At 51.3% G+C, this 14736-nt stretch overlaps 2 protein-coding genes across 13 annotated transcripts in view; one reads left to right on the forward strand and one right to left on the reverse strand.

The window, feature by feature from the left end:
• The window catches only part of LOC121436452 (protein SFI1 homolog), a 64900-nt gene extending 55682 nt beyond the window's left edge, over positions 1-9218 (forward strand). The window contains exons 22-33 of one of the 4 annotated variants that reach the window (XM_041636373.1): positions 725-821; positions 3428-3615; positions 4031-4105; positions 4898-4972; positions 5087-5263; positions 5336-5595; positions 6296-6400; positions 6515-6701; positions 7902-8028; positions 8140-8218; positions 8808-8919; positions 8996-9218. In XM_041636373.1, coding sequence (XP_041492307.1) covers positions 725-821; positions 3428-3615; positions 4031-4105; positions 4898-4972; positions 5087-5263; positions 5336-5595; positions 6296-6400; positions 6515-6701; positions 7902-8028; positions 8140-8218; positions 8808-8919; positions 8996-9100 — 1587 coding nt within the window. In that variant the 3' untranslated portion in view covers positions 9101-9218. Of the gene's footprint in view, positions 1-724; positions 822-3427; positions 3616-4030; positions 4106-4897; positions 4973-5086; positions 5264-5335; positions 5596-6295; positions 6401-6514; positions 6702-7901; positions 8029-8139; positions 8219-8807; positions 8922-8995 lie in introns of those variants that run through there. The other 3 variants (XM_041636374.1, XM_041636375.1, XR_005972706.1) reach the window with 3 other exon arrangements.
• The window catches only part of LOC121436453 (phosphatidylserine decarboxylase proenzyme, mitochondrial), a 55059-nt gene continuing 49524 nt past the window's right edge, over positions 9202-14736 (reverse strand). For 7 of the 9 annotated variants that reach the window (XM_041636382.1, XM_041636385.1, XM_041636380.1 and 4 more), the window contains 6 exons: positions 13603-13768; positions 12029-12265; positions 11647-11785; positions 11276-11422; positions 10868-11028; positions 9202-10355 (listed from right to left, as the gene is read on the reverse strand). In XM_041636382.1, coding sequence (XP_041492316.1) covers positions 10131-10355; positions 10868-11028; positions 11276-11422; positions 11647-11785; positions 12029-12265; positions 13603-13768 — 1075 coding nt within the window. In that variant the 3' untranslated portion in view covers positions 9202-10130. The remainder of the gene's footprint in view (positions 10356-10867; positions 11029-11275; positions 11423-11646; positions 11786-12028; positions 12266-13602; positions 13769-14736) is intronic. The other 2 variants (XM_041636377.1, XM_041636378.1) reach the window with 1 other exon arrangement.

Genomic DNA, 14736 nt, shown 5'->3' on the forward strand with positions numbered 1-14736 from the left:
AGAGTACAACCTGAGTTCAAATCCCAAGCTCCCAAATAAAGTTGAGTATGGCTGTGTGTGTCTGTAGCCCCTGTCCTAGAGCTGGAGTAAACATAAGAGGTCCTGAGAGCTCCTTGTACAGACAGCCCCAGAGAGCGTCTGATGGGAACAAGATGGAGAATGTGAGGAACACACTGGATTCGTGGGTCTTCTACACCCACACAGATGCTCATATGCATACAACACCCTTCCACACACAGAGTTCTGTGTTTTCTTTTGAGATAGGGTCTCACTATGTAGCCTTGGCTGGCCTAGTATTCACTGTGTAGACCAGGCAGGTCTCAAAAACACAGAGATCCACTTGTCTTTGCTTTCCAAATGCTGGGGTTAAAGGTATGCACCAGCACACACCACCCCACAAAGGGTTTTGTTACTGGATTTCCTGTGTAAGAAAGAATTAATATAATGCATAGCAAATAACAATAGGATTATAATCTATGTAACAACTTCACTTGTTGTGGCACAGTACAAAGTTTAAATCCTGACAGGAAAATGTCAGGCTTCCTGGGAGAGACCTGAAGTCCCAACCCAGACCTGTGTGGGTGGCTGGCAGTGAGAGCCCAATGTTAACTCCTCAGTCGTACCTCATGAAGACCCCCCCACACACACACACACTAGTCAGTCACAGTGTGTCCTTGACCTTAGAACGTGAACTGATCACCTCTCTTTCCCTGCCTGTCCGTAGGTTCTGGTGCAGTGGCAGGAGGTTACATCAATGCAGATATATTACCGAGAAAAGGAGGCAACTGCCCTCAGGGAGGCCCGGAAAGCACTGGCCAGGGGTAAGAGAGAGCTGTGGGAACAAACACTGCCAGAAAGAGTATGAACACAGGACTTCCCAAGGTTCCATGTGCTCTGCCTGTGTATGTTGGTTCCCTGACACTCCCATGGCTAGGAGACTTCAAAAGAAAACCTGATATTCCAGTGTTGGAGGCCAGAGGCTCTAGGGGAGAATCCCTCCTGGGTTCTTCTACCTTCTGGTTGTTGCCCTTCTTGGTCCTCCATATATGATATATATATTATATATCATATACATTTACTAAGTGAGCTTTAAGATGATAAATAGTATCCAACTGGGTGGTGGTGAAACACAACTTTAATCCCAGGACTTGGGAGGCAGAGACAGGCGGATCTCCATGAGTTCGAGGCTAGCTTGGTCTACAAAGTGAGTTCCAGGACAGGCTCCAAAGCTGCAGAGAAACCCTGTCTTAGAAGAAAAAAAGAAAAAGATAATACTATTATCTAAGTCATTCCTGAAATGATGAGAATCCAGTACTCATCCTTGAGGCTAGGCCTGAATAGCCAGAGTCAGCCCAGAATAGCTGTGTCTTACTGGGGTGGGGCAGAAAACAAGGTGGTTATGCATCCTACAAGGTGGTGTGCCTCAGTAGGTACATCTGGTGTTGGGAGCCCAGCAAGTTCCTTGAGAACTGCTTATCCCTAGTCCATGAAAAGGTGAAAATGCTGATTTTGCTCTGAGTGAAGAACCTAGAAGCAGCAGCAGCAGCAGCAGGGCCATCTCTGCAAGACTTGCCCTAAAAGGGGGTCCTGGGAACAGGGACTTAGGAGGCTGAGCACAAAGTACCATCTGTGGGAGGGGATGCAGTAACATTTGGGATTCAGTGTCTTGTTTTGGAGAAGGGTTTCTCTGTAGTCCTGGCTGTCCTGGAACTCACTATGTAGACTAGGATGGTCTTGAACTCAAAGAGGTCCACTTGCCTCTGCCACTGGAGCGCTGGGGCTAAAGACATGTGCTCATTGTCTTGTCTTATCTTAAGACCTCAGAATCTCTGCCACACTTTGTTAGAGCTCAAGGGAAGACATCCTAAGACCCAGGTATAGGATTTTACGGCATACAGGCTCATAGTCCCAGGACGTGGAAGGCAGGAAGGAGGAATGCTGGACAAGGAGTTTGAGGCCAGCCTGAATCACATCACATAATTAGAACCCTTACTCCCCCCATTTCTTTCTTTCTTTTTTTTTTTTTTTTGATTTTTGAGACAGGGTTTCTCCGTAGCTTTTGGAGCCTGTCCTGGAACTAGCTCTTGTAGACCAGGCTGGTCTCGAACTCAGAGAGATCCGCCTGCCTCTGCCTCCTGAGTGCTGGGATTAAAGGCGTGCGCCACCACCGCCCGGCTCATTTCTTTTCTTTTTAAGATTGTAATTATATAATTTCTCCCTTCCCTTTCTTTCCTCCCTCCAAAACACTGCTCTCTTTCAAATCCTGCCCTCTTTTTCCATTGTTAGCGCATGCATGCACACATGCACGTGTGTACAAACATAAGCACTCGCTAAATATAACCTGCTCAGTCTGTAGAATGCTTGTTTCCAGGGCTGACCACTTGGTATTGGATAACAAATTGGTGTGCTCTTCCCTGGGGAGGACTTTCTCCCACTGTCAGTGTTTCTTAGTTTTCTGTTGTTCTTTGTATAGGGTTGAAGCTTCATAGCTTTTCCCATTCACGTTGGCGTATCTATTGGTGTCCTTTGTTCAGCTCACATTTGGGCAGTCATGTTGGTAGCTTCTGATAGGACTAGGAGACAGGCACACAGCAAACTCCCTCATCAGTTTGTTCTTAGAGTCTTTTCTCCCCCTCTTCCAAAATGTTCTGGGGCCTTAGGTACGGGAATGTGTTCCATCTGTTGCGAGAAGTTTCCTTGATGGGGGTGAAATCCTTTACTTTTTAAGGTAAAAAAAAAATTACAGACCAAAAGTCACCACACTGCCTAGTCTGACTTCAGAGGACAGAGGGGTCCCCGCTGCTTCAGTATGTTTCTTCATCTATAAAATAGGGCTGTAGTACCCCCTTGTTGAAGTTGTTACTTAGGGATGGTATAGTTGTAGCTAGGGAGATGGTACATTTAAAGCTGTATCCAGGACATGGTAAAATGACTGGTCTCCAGCTCATGGCTGCTGTCTTCTCTGACTGTGAATGGGTCCAGAAGCACTTCCTGAATCAACAAGGTCTACACAGTGGGCCCAGAGAGTCAACACAGCCAGATCATTTTATCACTGTCCTGGCTCACTTGACTTCCTGCTTCATAAGAGGAAGCTGTACCGTCTCCAGGCTTCGGCTCTGTGAGGAAGTTTTCTTTAGGGACAGTGGGTCTGCTCCTTCCACATGCCTGTCAGCCCTTGGCGTGGCTCTGTGTGGCCTGGCACCCCTTTGGTGACTGTGCACAGGTATGCAACTCTGCGACAGTGCTTGGGGATGCGGCAGCAAAACGTCCCATAGTGCAAAGATGACCTGACCTGGCCTTACACAGTGGCCATGGAGCCTGTGGTGTTTTTTTTCTCACAGAAGGCTGGATGTCACCTCACATAACCTCTCCAACTGTCTAGTCCTTCCCTGCTACAAAGTCACTTAGCAATGAAAATTCTCTACAGTTGTCAGCTACTTTAAGTCTGCTTCAGGTCGGCTCCGTGACTGGTTTCAGCGCTGGCAGTTGTGCAGCCAGAGGGAGGCCCAGCAGAGATTCCAGCTGGAAAGGGCAGCTCAGCATCACCGCCAGCAGCTGCTGAAGGGAGGGATGGCTCGATGGAAGGCGTACCATCTGCAGTGTGTCATGAAAAAGGTGGGGCAGGTGGTAGTACTTTCCAAGCTCTGTCTGAGTCAGAGTGTCTTTCGGAGGGGTCTCCAGACAAAACTCTAGGCAGCTAGTATGCATGCTGGTGCCCTGGGATTCTGTGGGAACAAGTCTGCGAGAGCCATTCTGAGCAATTACTGAAGGCAGGAGTGGCCATCCTTAGATCAAGTGTGCGTCAGGAGAAGCTGGCTTAGAAGAGAAATCTGCTTTCTTCTGACCTGTAGCTTTTCAGATCTGGGGAAACATTAGGACCTCCTCACCTACGTTAGGAACCTTTGGATCTGGAACAGCTCTTGGCAGGAGGATGTCCACTTGGGTGGAGCCTCATCATGCAGCTGCCCCAGTGGCTGGGCTAGACCAGAGTAAAATGGAGTCTGACTCCCTGTGTGTTTACTCTCCCCAGCTCCTTCAGAGGCGAGCTGCCCAACTCCTGGTCCAGAGACTCTGTCAGGCCTGCTTCTGCCAGTGGAGGAAGCAGGTAGGAGGAACCTGATGCAGGCTTCTTTCCTGCAGCCATCTCAGCCCCACTCAGATGAGTCTTTAATACTGTCTTTGTCCCAGGGCTCCATCCTTGTGTCCCCCCACCCCCCACTATCAGCTTCATTCACACACCATTTATAGACAGTCAGTCTCTTCAATCCAGGTTTCTCTTAGTGGTGTCATCTTAAACACATTAGAATAATATCCAAAAATTAATGTGAAATGAATTTCAGTCTTTGTTGTGGTCTTGATTTTAAAAAAATGTGCGGGGCAGTGGTGGCACATGCCTTTAATCCCATAACTGGGGAGGCAGAGGCAGGTGGATCTCTGAGTTCAAGGCCAGCCTGGTCTACAGAGGTGAGTTCCAGGACAGCCAGAGCTGTTACACAGAGAAACCCTGTCTCAAAAAACGAAAAAAATCCCAAACCAAACCAAAACAACAAAAAAATCTCAGGTCACACACATACACATTCTGCTCAGTAAAACCAAGTTCATAGGCCACTCTTGCTCTAGGCTGAGCCTCCCAGCTCTGCCCCTAGCTCTATAGCATCCCTCTGTGAACCCTGCTGGCTCCTTCCATTCACCCCTTCTGACTGCTCTTTGCATTCCTTTTCTACTGTCATTTTTTCAGTCCATAGACGCTGAACATATTGAATATCTCAGGATGAGGCCAGGACCTGATCCCTTCCCAGGAGGGTCGATTCTTTAGCTAGAGACTGGTGAGCTAGGACTGGCCATGGCTGTATTGCTTATGCATTCCTCTGAATAACCCTGTCTTTCTGGCCGACAGCTGGCAGCCAGGAAGCAAGAGCAGTGGAGTACAGCCCGGGCCCTATGGTTCTGGGCCTTCTCACTGCAGGCAAAGGTAATGGTTCTACAGCTTCCTGGTTGCTCCTGCCTTCAGGGGCAGCTCTATGGCTTGGGTCGAGGGAGCCCAAATGGAAGCCTGAGCCTCATCTCTTGCCGTCTCTTCTACAAGGTATGGACTGCATGGTTGGGATTCATACTTGAGAGGAGGAGGAAGAAGGCACGGCAGGAACGAGCTGTGCAAGCCTACCACCAGCAGCTCCTGCAGGAGGGTGCCACACGGCTTCTGCGCTTTGCAACTGGTGTGAAGGCCTTCCGGCAGCAGCTACAGGCCCGGCAGGAAGTCCAGGTGAGCTGGGGCTGCTGCTGAGGAGCTGGCAGGGCAGGGCAGGGCAGGAGCTGATGAGAAACTGTGTTGCAGGCAGCCCACAGCCTCCACTGTGCAGTCCGCCGCTGTGCTGAGCTCTGGAAAAAGAAAGTACTTGGTCCAGGCAGGATGTCTCAGACACCAGCACCCATCACATTCAGCAGAAGAGTGACATTTAAGGATTCCTTTCTCTCTGGAGTTACTGGTGAGGCTAGGGACACCACCCTGGAGACTAAGAAGTTGCAAGCTCCTCCGTCTCAGGGAACCCTGGGCAGCTTGGCAGTAGCTGCTGGAGAGCCCTGCCTCCTAACGCTGTAAGTGGCCTGTGCCTCACCTCTGCCTCTAGCCCTAGAGCAAAGACTGGGAGCATACATGAGGGACAAGCACCCTGGGAGGGGCCAGGTGAGACTGCCACAGCCTTGTCACAGCAGAGCTGCTCAGAGGCCTCTTTGTCAGGCCATCCTTTCCAGGGCAGTGGGATTTCCCAGCTTCTTTGCAGAAAAGAGACTGTTGTCCATCCCCTGTGACGTCTGCTTCTCTCTGTCTTATGGTACTCACCAGACTGTCAAGCCTTCATGCCTTGCCTTAGGCCTGCAGTGATCTGCTCTTTTCCCACCTCCTTGGATGGCTTCTCTCAGCCCTATGCATACCACCCTTGCTGAGGCAGCTGCCATTCCCAGAGTAACTAGCACTGAGTTGGGTTGAGTGTACTGGGCAGCCCCCATCCAGAAGGGCTCTGTGCCCTTCTGATGGGCAGACACCATATTGTAGCTTGCTGCACAGGTCAAAAGAAAGAGGTGCAACTCCAGCACCCAGGTGGGGATCAGTCTGACTGCCAGGGTTACGCCGTGTTGTCTAGGCTCAGGTCTACCTCCATGCACATTCTGGCCCTTGGCCGGAGCCTTGTTTTGCCTGGCCTCCGGTCTCCCTGTAAAATGACAATGTCTGAAGCTTAGCGAGATCTCAGGTCCTCCTGCAGACCTATAAGTCCATGAACAGATTATTTCTCCCCAGCAATGAGGCCCGCTTATCAAGGAAACAGCCACGACGTCCATCCTTCCTGCTCGACCGTTTGCGGAGCCAGAGGTCCCCAGGCAGGTGCACCCTTGGGGAACAGCAGTAAGTTAAATGGTTGTGAGTCCCCAAAGGCACTATATTTTGTTGATTATGTGGCCTCTTTAATACGGAGAAAGGTTTCATGGTGTAACCAGCTCCTGCCTTCCTTCCACTCAGGTTAGAGAGGCCTCTGGAAAATGGTCAAAGCATGGCTCCACCAGGAGGCCTTTCGCTGACGAGGCCCTTCTTACCCATGGTCCTGCCAAATGCCCCTGGTTCAAAGCTGCTCCCTACTTCAAGTCCAGGCCCGGAGCTGTTGCCTCCGTCTTCCTTCATGCCCCATGGGGTGGGAGACACTGCCAGGGTGAGTTCTCCACTGGGCCTTCATTTGCTCTTCTTGTTATCTTCTTTCTAGAGTATCTTGGTCACTTGACAAGCTTGGGGACCCTACACTCTAGGCCTAAAACAGTGGCCAGTCTGCTAACACCCCAGCCCTTAAGAAATGTCTTGCGGTCAGATAACCAGAAGAAGCTTACAGGCAGACTCCTAGCAGGGCCTCTGGTCTTGGGGGACAGGTGGACTGTGGAAGCTTGAGTGAGAAGAGGAAGAAATTGAGGGTCTGTTCCAGGGTACTGTGTCTGGCCTGGAGCATGGACTCAGAGCACCAAGTAGGGGCAACCACAAAGACATGCTAGTGGACTCCTCACTGTGGGATGACAGTCTGCTGGGGACAGGGAGTGGAGAGAGGAAAAGGAGTCCAGGAGCACTTAGGGAAGAACTCTTTCAGTAAAAGGAAATGGGTGGGGTCCAGCATCTGGTGAGACAGTTGGTCCCTTTTACTTATCAGATGTGATAGAGACCAGCACTTGGTTGTCTTCAAGGCTATGAGTGTCCACAGTGCAGGGCAAAGGTGCCACCTAGGAGGGCACAGGCAGTACACAAAGGTGTGCTCCTGAGACAGGTGGCAGTACTCAGTCAGCTCCTAAGAAGGTGATGCTGACTGGGGAGGGGTGCAGACAGGAAGGAGGCAGTTTCTGGTGATAAATGGCTGGTAATAGAAGTGACATACACCTAATCCCAGCACTTAGGAGGTAGAGGCAGGAGGACAGAGAGCTCAAATCAGCCTATGCTATACAGCAAGACTCATCTGTGTTAGTAAATAAGTAAACAAACAAAAACTTAAATATTGGCATGCCCACTCTCCACAGAAGAGAAGACTTGGGGCGCTGGAGTGTTGGATTGGGAAAGCTGCTGCACTGAGGCCAAGCTTAGCTTGGTAGCTTATCTTAGTGGGGTGAAAGGCTGGGCAAGGGCAGAAACTGTCTCTGTTCCTGGGGTAGCACTAAAGGTCCCCTTACACAAGAATGGCACTCAACAGTAGAGATTGCCTGTGGGACTTCCCAGTGTATCACCTTCCAAAACAGGTAGAGCCGGGCTTTGTGTGTGCTGGCCAATCACCCTATTGCTACAAGGCACTATGGGCAATGAACTGGAGATGGGACTCACCTTGGGAAGGGTGCCCACTAGCTTTGTTGCTCAACATTCACCCTTTCTTCCTCTACAGGTGTCAGCAAAGCCCACCATTCCTAGACCTCAACCCGCCCTAACCAGAGGGCCCAAGCCCCATCTCTTCCTCCCTGGGGATTTCACAAGCACTGGGACTGGACCTGGTTATGGTTCTGAGGTTGCAGGTGAGTAGGTCAAGGCACTGGGGCCACCCTCCCACCAAAGTCTTACCAGTCTCCCTGGTGGTTCTAAAGAGGATGGTGAGCAAGGTCAAACTCATCTTCCTGTTGGTGCAGGCCACACAGAGCTTGAGGCTGAGCTGGAGGGGATCCAGCAGCAGTTACAGCACTACCAGACCACCAAGCAGAACCTTCGGTGAGGCCCACCAGCTGCCCTGGGACCTGTCTATGTGAATAGACATGGGAAGGCTTGGAAAGGCAGGGGGGTTCCACTTCTCCCAGCAGGTCCTGGGACCCCTTGTGTTCTAACTCACTCCAGGGGGTTGAAGTGAGTGTCTTGTGGCCCCATTATCTTCACCTAGGGTTGGAAGCCCTGCTTTCCATTTGGAAGATATGTAAAGAAAGCAAGACTTGCTTATTCTGTTACCTGCCCAACAACCATGATTGTAATACTGACAAAGTACAGACAGCACAAGCCTGGGCTCTAGCTACACCCAGTGCTCTGGGGCCTGATAGCACACAGTAATTTTCAGAGAAATGAGTGAAAAAGCCTGGTCCCCTAGAAAGGGACGGGAAGGGTCATTTTTACATGGGCCTACCCGAGTTGCTGTTTGCTGGGAAAACAGAAGTATTCCTCTCCTCAGCCACTGTGGGCAGCCTAAGTAGGGCCTTCCACACTGTGTCCACCCTAGCTCTTAGTATTAGCCAGTATGCCTCTTCAATCCAGAAGGGGCTCTCTTGAGGCTATGCCAAGAACCTGGCCTGACAGGTGTCCTCATCCCCAGGTCGTGCCAGCGACAAGCCAACAGCCTGCGTAGGTGGCTGGAGCTAAGCCAGGAAGAGCCCAGGCCGGAGGACTGGCATCTAGAACAGCAAGTGAAAAAAGAACTAGAAGAGGTAAGACCCAGGTCAGCCCCAGGGCCAGCTCCCGGCTGTGCTTCCTTCCAGCTGCCTTGTCCTCCCTGGCCCCCAGGTGGAACTACAGATCCAGCAGTTGGCTGAGGAGCTCCAGGCCCAGCGCCAGCCCATTGGTACATGCATTGCTCGTGTTCGGGCCCTGAGACAGGCTCTGTGCTAGTGGGCTTGCCCCTGGGGAACAAGTGCTGACCTTCACAAGGCCATAGGACACCCTCACCCCCATTCAGTAACAGAACACAAAGTTACAATGGTTTGGGGATTTTTTTTTTTTATTTCAAAATGTCTTGCAATTAAATGAATTACTGTTCAGAAGTCTCCTACTTTTCATACAAAATATTATACTACTGATACAGTTGAAAAGTTCAATGATTTCTCCTGCAGGAGAAATTCATGGTGTCCCTAAGATCAACATGAAACTGGCCTTGTCCCTACCACTGGCTTCCCCATGGGTTGCATACCTGGCAGCTACTTGGAACAGGTTTTCTAGGCACTGACCATCATACCCTTTGCCTCCAACACAGCCCCTAGACCAATAGCAGCATGTCCCTACTTCCTGCAGGGCTGGGCCTCTACCTGCCCCCTCACTTTGTACACGGCCAGGCAAGTCAGTAATCGGTCTTGCCTACCAGCAGAAGGACTCAGCCAGCTCTGGAAGGTCAGAATCATTAGTCACTGTCCTCAGAAGGACTGGCAGAGGCTAGGTCAACACATTCAACAACATAGAAATGGTTTTACTTCAGCAGCAGAGGGTGGGTTTGGGAACAGAAAGCAGTTGTGAAGGCCATGTGGCCTACTCTAGGAAGAGGGTGAATCCCCAGCCTGTGCCAAGGAATCTAAATCAGAAAGAACAAAGGGGCTGACAGAAGAAGGCCCTGAGACAGGTGGGGCAGCAGTTAAGATGTTGTAGCACATAACTGTTCTCACAATACTCAGCCAGAGATGTAAAATCTCCAACTTATACAAAATTAAACAAACAAACAAAAAATCTCAAAGTGATTGTGAGGTCAAATCATACCCGCTCTCTGAAAAGGGGTCCTGACAGATCCCAAACCTGTCCTCTGTACCTCTGGACAAACAGGAACAAATCATTCAGGTCCTACCAGGTCAGCCCCACAGTGCCTCACCCGGACATGCCTCTGAAGACCCTCATGCTTCTGTGTCGAAAGATCCCTTGGCAGTCACAACCAAGACTAGAGGGAACCCAGAGCTTCCCCAAAGCGGATCTTCTGCCCTGCCTTCAGTTTGAAGTTGAAGTCCTTGGGTGCCTCAAAGATGAGCACAATAGTAGAGCCCAAGTTGAACTCGCCTAGGTGCTCGCCCTTGCGCATGGGAACGCCCTCCTTGTTGGCATGTGTTACAAAGCTCAAGTCATTGTAGGAACCCTTGCTGTATCTGGGGCTGTTAGTGTGCAGGTCCTGGGGGCAAGAAGGAAAAGGTTAATTAGCCTTGTTGCCTGTTCTCAACCCCGCCCAGCTCAGAGAAGGGAGCAAAGATGGCATCCCAGGGCAAAGGCCTATCACCAATCAATAGTCCCAACATCTGCTGAGACCTAGACTAGGAGGGGCTGGGGAGGAGGGTCAGACCCAACTCTGTCCAAGCACAAATGGTGCAAGGCTGGCAGCAGCAGCAGTCATGTCTAAACCAATTCTACCTTCTGCATGTTCCATCTTTGCCTCTGACCATGGCTCCTGGCAAAAGTAGCATATCAAGAGTGAGGTTGGGTCTCTCACCTCTCCAGCCATCTCCAGGGAAGTGAATGGCAACAGGAAGAGGGAGGCTAAGAGACTGAGCTAGAAAGGGTGCCTACAAAGCAGCTGCTCAGCAAAGCCAGGCCTGGCCAGAGCTGGAATATCCCTCCCCAAAGGTCTGGCTGCACAACAAATAGAATGGTTGCACCCAAGAGGTTTGGCCCGTAGGTTCTGCTCACTCTGTCAAAGTAGATGCGGATAGAGCCCACATTGGTGGCTCCCACTGCCGTCAATGAGAAGAACCCATGTTTCCAGTCGCCAGTCAGGACCACACGCTCATTGTGACAGAAGAGCTCTTTGATCCATCGGGCCATGCCAGGGTTCACTGACATCAAGGAACCTATGGAGATAGGAAAAAAAGCTACTTCCTGGTGTCTTCATGTCAGAGTGACTAAAAGCCACAGGGACCCACAGGCTAATTGTCATTCCAAATTCTAAGCATGACCCCAGGTATCCTTGCCCATAGCCAGCTAGCCTCAAGTAGCCATCTCCTGGCCGTGACAACAGCCTAGACCTTCAAGTCGCGAGGCCAAGGACCTCTAATACCCACAGAGGCAGCTCTCACTTTCAGCCAGCCCTGAGCCTACCTGGGAAGTGACGCCGATGTGAGACAGTCCAGTCGGTAGGGGAGTGGAAGCAGTGGTAGTCTCCAGGGGCCAGGTAGATGACACAGTGGTAGAGTTCATTCCCTTCCCGGGTAACCAACTGGTTCCTGAAGGAGTCACGGGAGGAGGCTGTGGGGTGGGGCAGAAAGAAAGCCTGGCTCTTTGACGAGTTCCAGGTGCCATTCATCCCACAGTGAGCACCTGATACCCGAAGGCTCCAGTGAGGACTCCCGGCTGCATACCAATCTACTGCCCCAAAGCTTTCCCGGCCTTTGTATTCCCTGGGTCCTGGATGCCCTTTGTTAGCCTCTGATGTCTACCCCGGCTCCAACCCCAACTGAGCAGTGACCCACCTGGAGGGAAGGGCAGGTCCTCTGCGTAGGCCCGAGGGCCCAGGAATGACTCCAGAGAGTAGGTTACGCCCTTTACCTGCTCCACTTCACAGTTCTTCACCTGCCCAAAGGTGAGGATCTTGCCATCTGATGGGCTGATCTGGAGGGAACAGAGAGGCTTGATACTAAGTGGGAAGCCTAGTCCTCGCCTTCAGTGGCTCCCTTGACACCGGACCTGCCAAGCACCCAGGGAGCCCCAGGCCAGGATGTGCTGACACTGGTGAACTACAAGACAGGAGGGAGCACCCTAGAGGGCCAGAGCTAATAAAGGGCTGCTAAGCCTGGCTTAAACAAAGATCTCATTTCCTAATGAAGAATGGAGACAGGGCCAGCCAGGCCTTACCACACTGTGCAAGCCACAGACAGGTCGAGCCTGAGGCTTCAGCTTACGCCGGAAGAACTCGCTGAGGTTTCGGTAGTGGTGCAGGTCCTCCACAGCAGCCTCTGTCATGTTCACCCCAAAGGTCCAGATATACAGGCTGTACACCGGCCTCCGCAGCCAGTATGGAAGTTCCACCTGGTTCAGGCGACCCCAGGCACGTGACAGCAAACGTGTTGGCACCGACTTGTACAGAGCTACCTGCAGGCCACAATGCAGGAGGCTGAGTTGGTCACAAACTGAGTGCTATCCCACACCCCCACACCCCCACATGAGAGAGAAAGAAAAAAACAGAACACCTAGAGAAGCCACCACAAAGGCCCGAGTGTTCAAGCTTGTTTGTGAAGTGATTGTTTCTCAGAAGGAACCAGACTCTGTTCACCAAATACTCAAACAAGGGCTAGATATGCATTACAGCCTAGCTCATTTTTTGCTATTTCATGAAAAGGTCAAGAGTGCCTTGACCTTTTCAAAAGGTCAAGATGCCTTAGTCCCTGAGGTGGAGACTGGACCAAACAGTATTGGTTCTTAAAGATGGGGGGAAGAAATGAACCCAGTACAAGCCTGAAAATCTATCATAAGGCATGCTACCTTTGTCCTAGCTGACTGCCCATGTTCCATACTACTCAAGAAGGCAGCAAGAGGCTCTCAAGAGCAAGGGGTAGGCCTATAATCCGGGGCATCCTTTTCATAGGGAGCAAGGATGGTGTTCTCACTCCCAGATCTGCAACATCACCTTGACATGTCTGCACCTGAGCAAGCCTGTGGGCTCTCAAAAAGGCAGGAGACTTGTTTTTGAAAACTTTCTGTTATCCCTCTAGTATGGAGCCCCAGGAGATAAGTACCAGTCCCACTGCTGGGCCAGAGGGTACTGTAGAACTCTTGAGCTTCTGCTGCTACCTCTGTGTATCCGAACACAGCAGAGTACCAACTTCTGGCAGTCCTCCTCCACACTAGTGTCTCCTGGCTGATGCTCAACCACTTGGACAGAGCAACACTGCCATGTGCCCAGGCTATGCTCTAGTGTCTAGTATATTCTCCTGGACTCCTGTGACACCTACCTAGACTACCAGTGACCAAGAAGCAGGGCTGCCTCCTTGGGGTCAGCCTGTCGGGAAGCTGAGAGCAAGAGCCCTCCAGGCATTGGTTGGCCAGGTCCTGCATGGGGAAGCCACCTGTGCAGTCCTGAGCAAGCGTCTCAAGCGTGTATTCACATGAGCAGGCCCAGCCTAGCCACAGTCTTCCTAAACTGCCTGTTGGTGTCCAGATTTTACATGGATTTTCTTACAATCACGTCTCTGTTTGTTTCTGCTTATAAGAGTGACATCATTTTCTGACTGACCAATGTGTAAGTTCCTTCCAAAACCAGGGCTCCCAATGACACCAGTGATGCTGTAGACTGTCACATGGTCACCATCAAACAGCCTTCTTACACATCTACCCAAGAGTGCGGCCACTGCTTCTACTTCTGAGAACTTTCTCTGTCTTCCCTGTGCCTGTAAGGGAGGGCCATGGCCAAGAAGCCAACTCACACTTACCCTGCTCATGGGCCTCCATCCCACCCGGCTGAGGGGCCCGAAGGCACCGAAGGGCAGGAGGTAGTAGAGGATGGTCAGGGGCCAGGAGCGCAGTTTCAGAGCAGGTCTGGACATGCAGCTAAGCTGGCCTAGCCTCCGCCGAAGGGCCAGCCGGGGGAAGTACAACCTGCAGGACACATGTTCACACATGGCCTGGGTCAATGCCTAAGTCTGAGAGAATCTGAGGAGTAAGCCCCTCAGCCAGTGTCATTTCTGCCTCCCCATCCCCAGTAAGCTGCCTTTCCAACAGAGCCAAAGAGTTCCAGCAGGCATTCAGTGACCATTTCATTCCATCCAACCCCAGTTCTGAGTTGGGGACCTGGCTACCTGGCTACCTGACTTGTGGGCTCATTTTCCAGTGTCTCCCACCTACCAGCTGATTGAGTGGGTGCCAACAGGACAAAGGCAGGTCAGGCCCAACTCCTGGATACCTCTAAGGTAGAGCACCCTCCAAGTACAGCAGCAGCCCCAGCAAAGGCCTTGGGGACCCAGAATGGGAAGGCAAGAGAATCCGCCTTATACCTGCAGCCTCCTATGCTAAGGACAGTTGGGACCCAAGGATAGTTCTGTCCTCACAGGTGCCAGAAAGACTGAGTCTATTCGAAGCAGGGCACAAGACTGAAGTGCCATGAGCCTAGCCAGCTGGACCACATCATTGGTCATTCAGCTCTTTTGCTTCCTCTTCTGCTAAATGATAGGACCTAAGTGTGGCTCCATCTACCTATGTCTCTGGGTCAGGCTCTCCAAGCCTTATCCACAGAGTTAGGACAGCCCCCTCCTAGTTCCAAAGCCGCCTTTCTACTCTGCTAGAGCGAGACATATGACCCATAGGATTCACCACTTTTAAAAGTTCATTGTCTTCTATACAGCCAGTTTGCAAAGGTGCTGTAACCTCAGCTTCCTGAATGCAACTAAGTTCCCTGCCACATGTCAGGTCCTAGAAAATTAATAGCCCTGAGGCCTCAATGTAGCCATCACGAGACCATACTGCCACCCACTCTGAGAACGTCCCCAGGGATTTGATTAAACAAGCAAGGCTGCCATCTGCAACTGTGCTTACTCTCAAGAGAAGCTGAGTCCTCTGTCTCCCAGAAA

Source organism: Microtus oregoni, unplaced genomic scaffold, assembly GCF_018167655.1.
Source record: "Microtus oregoni isolate MIOR12 unplaced genomic scaffold, Mior012 000049F_ref0000343, whole genome shotgun sequence".
Taxonomy (NCBI): domain Eukaryota; kingdom Metazoa; phylum Chordata; class Mammalia; order Rodentia; family Cricetidae; genus Microtus; species Microtus oregoni.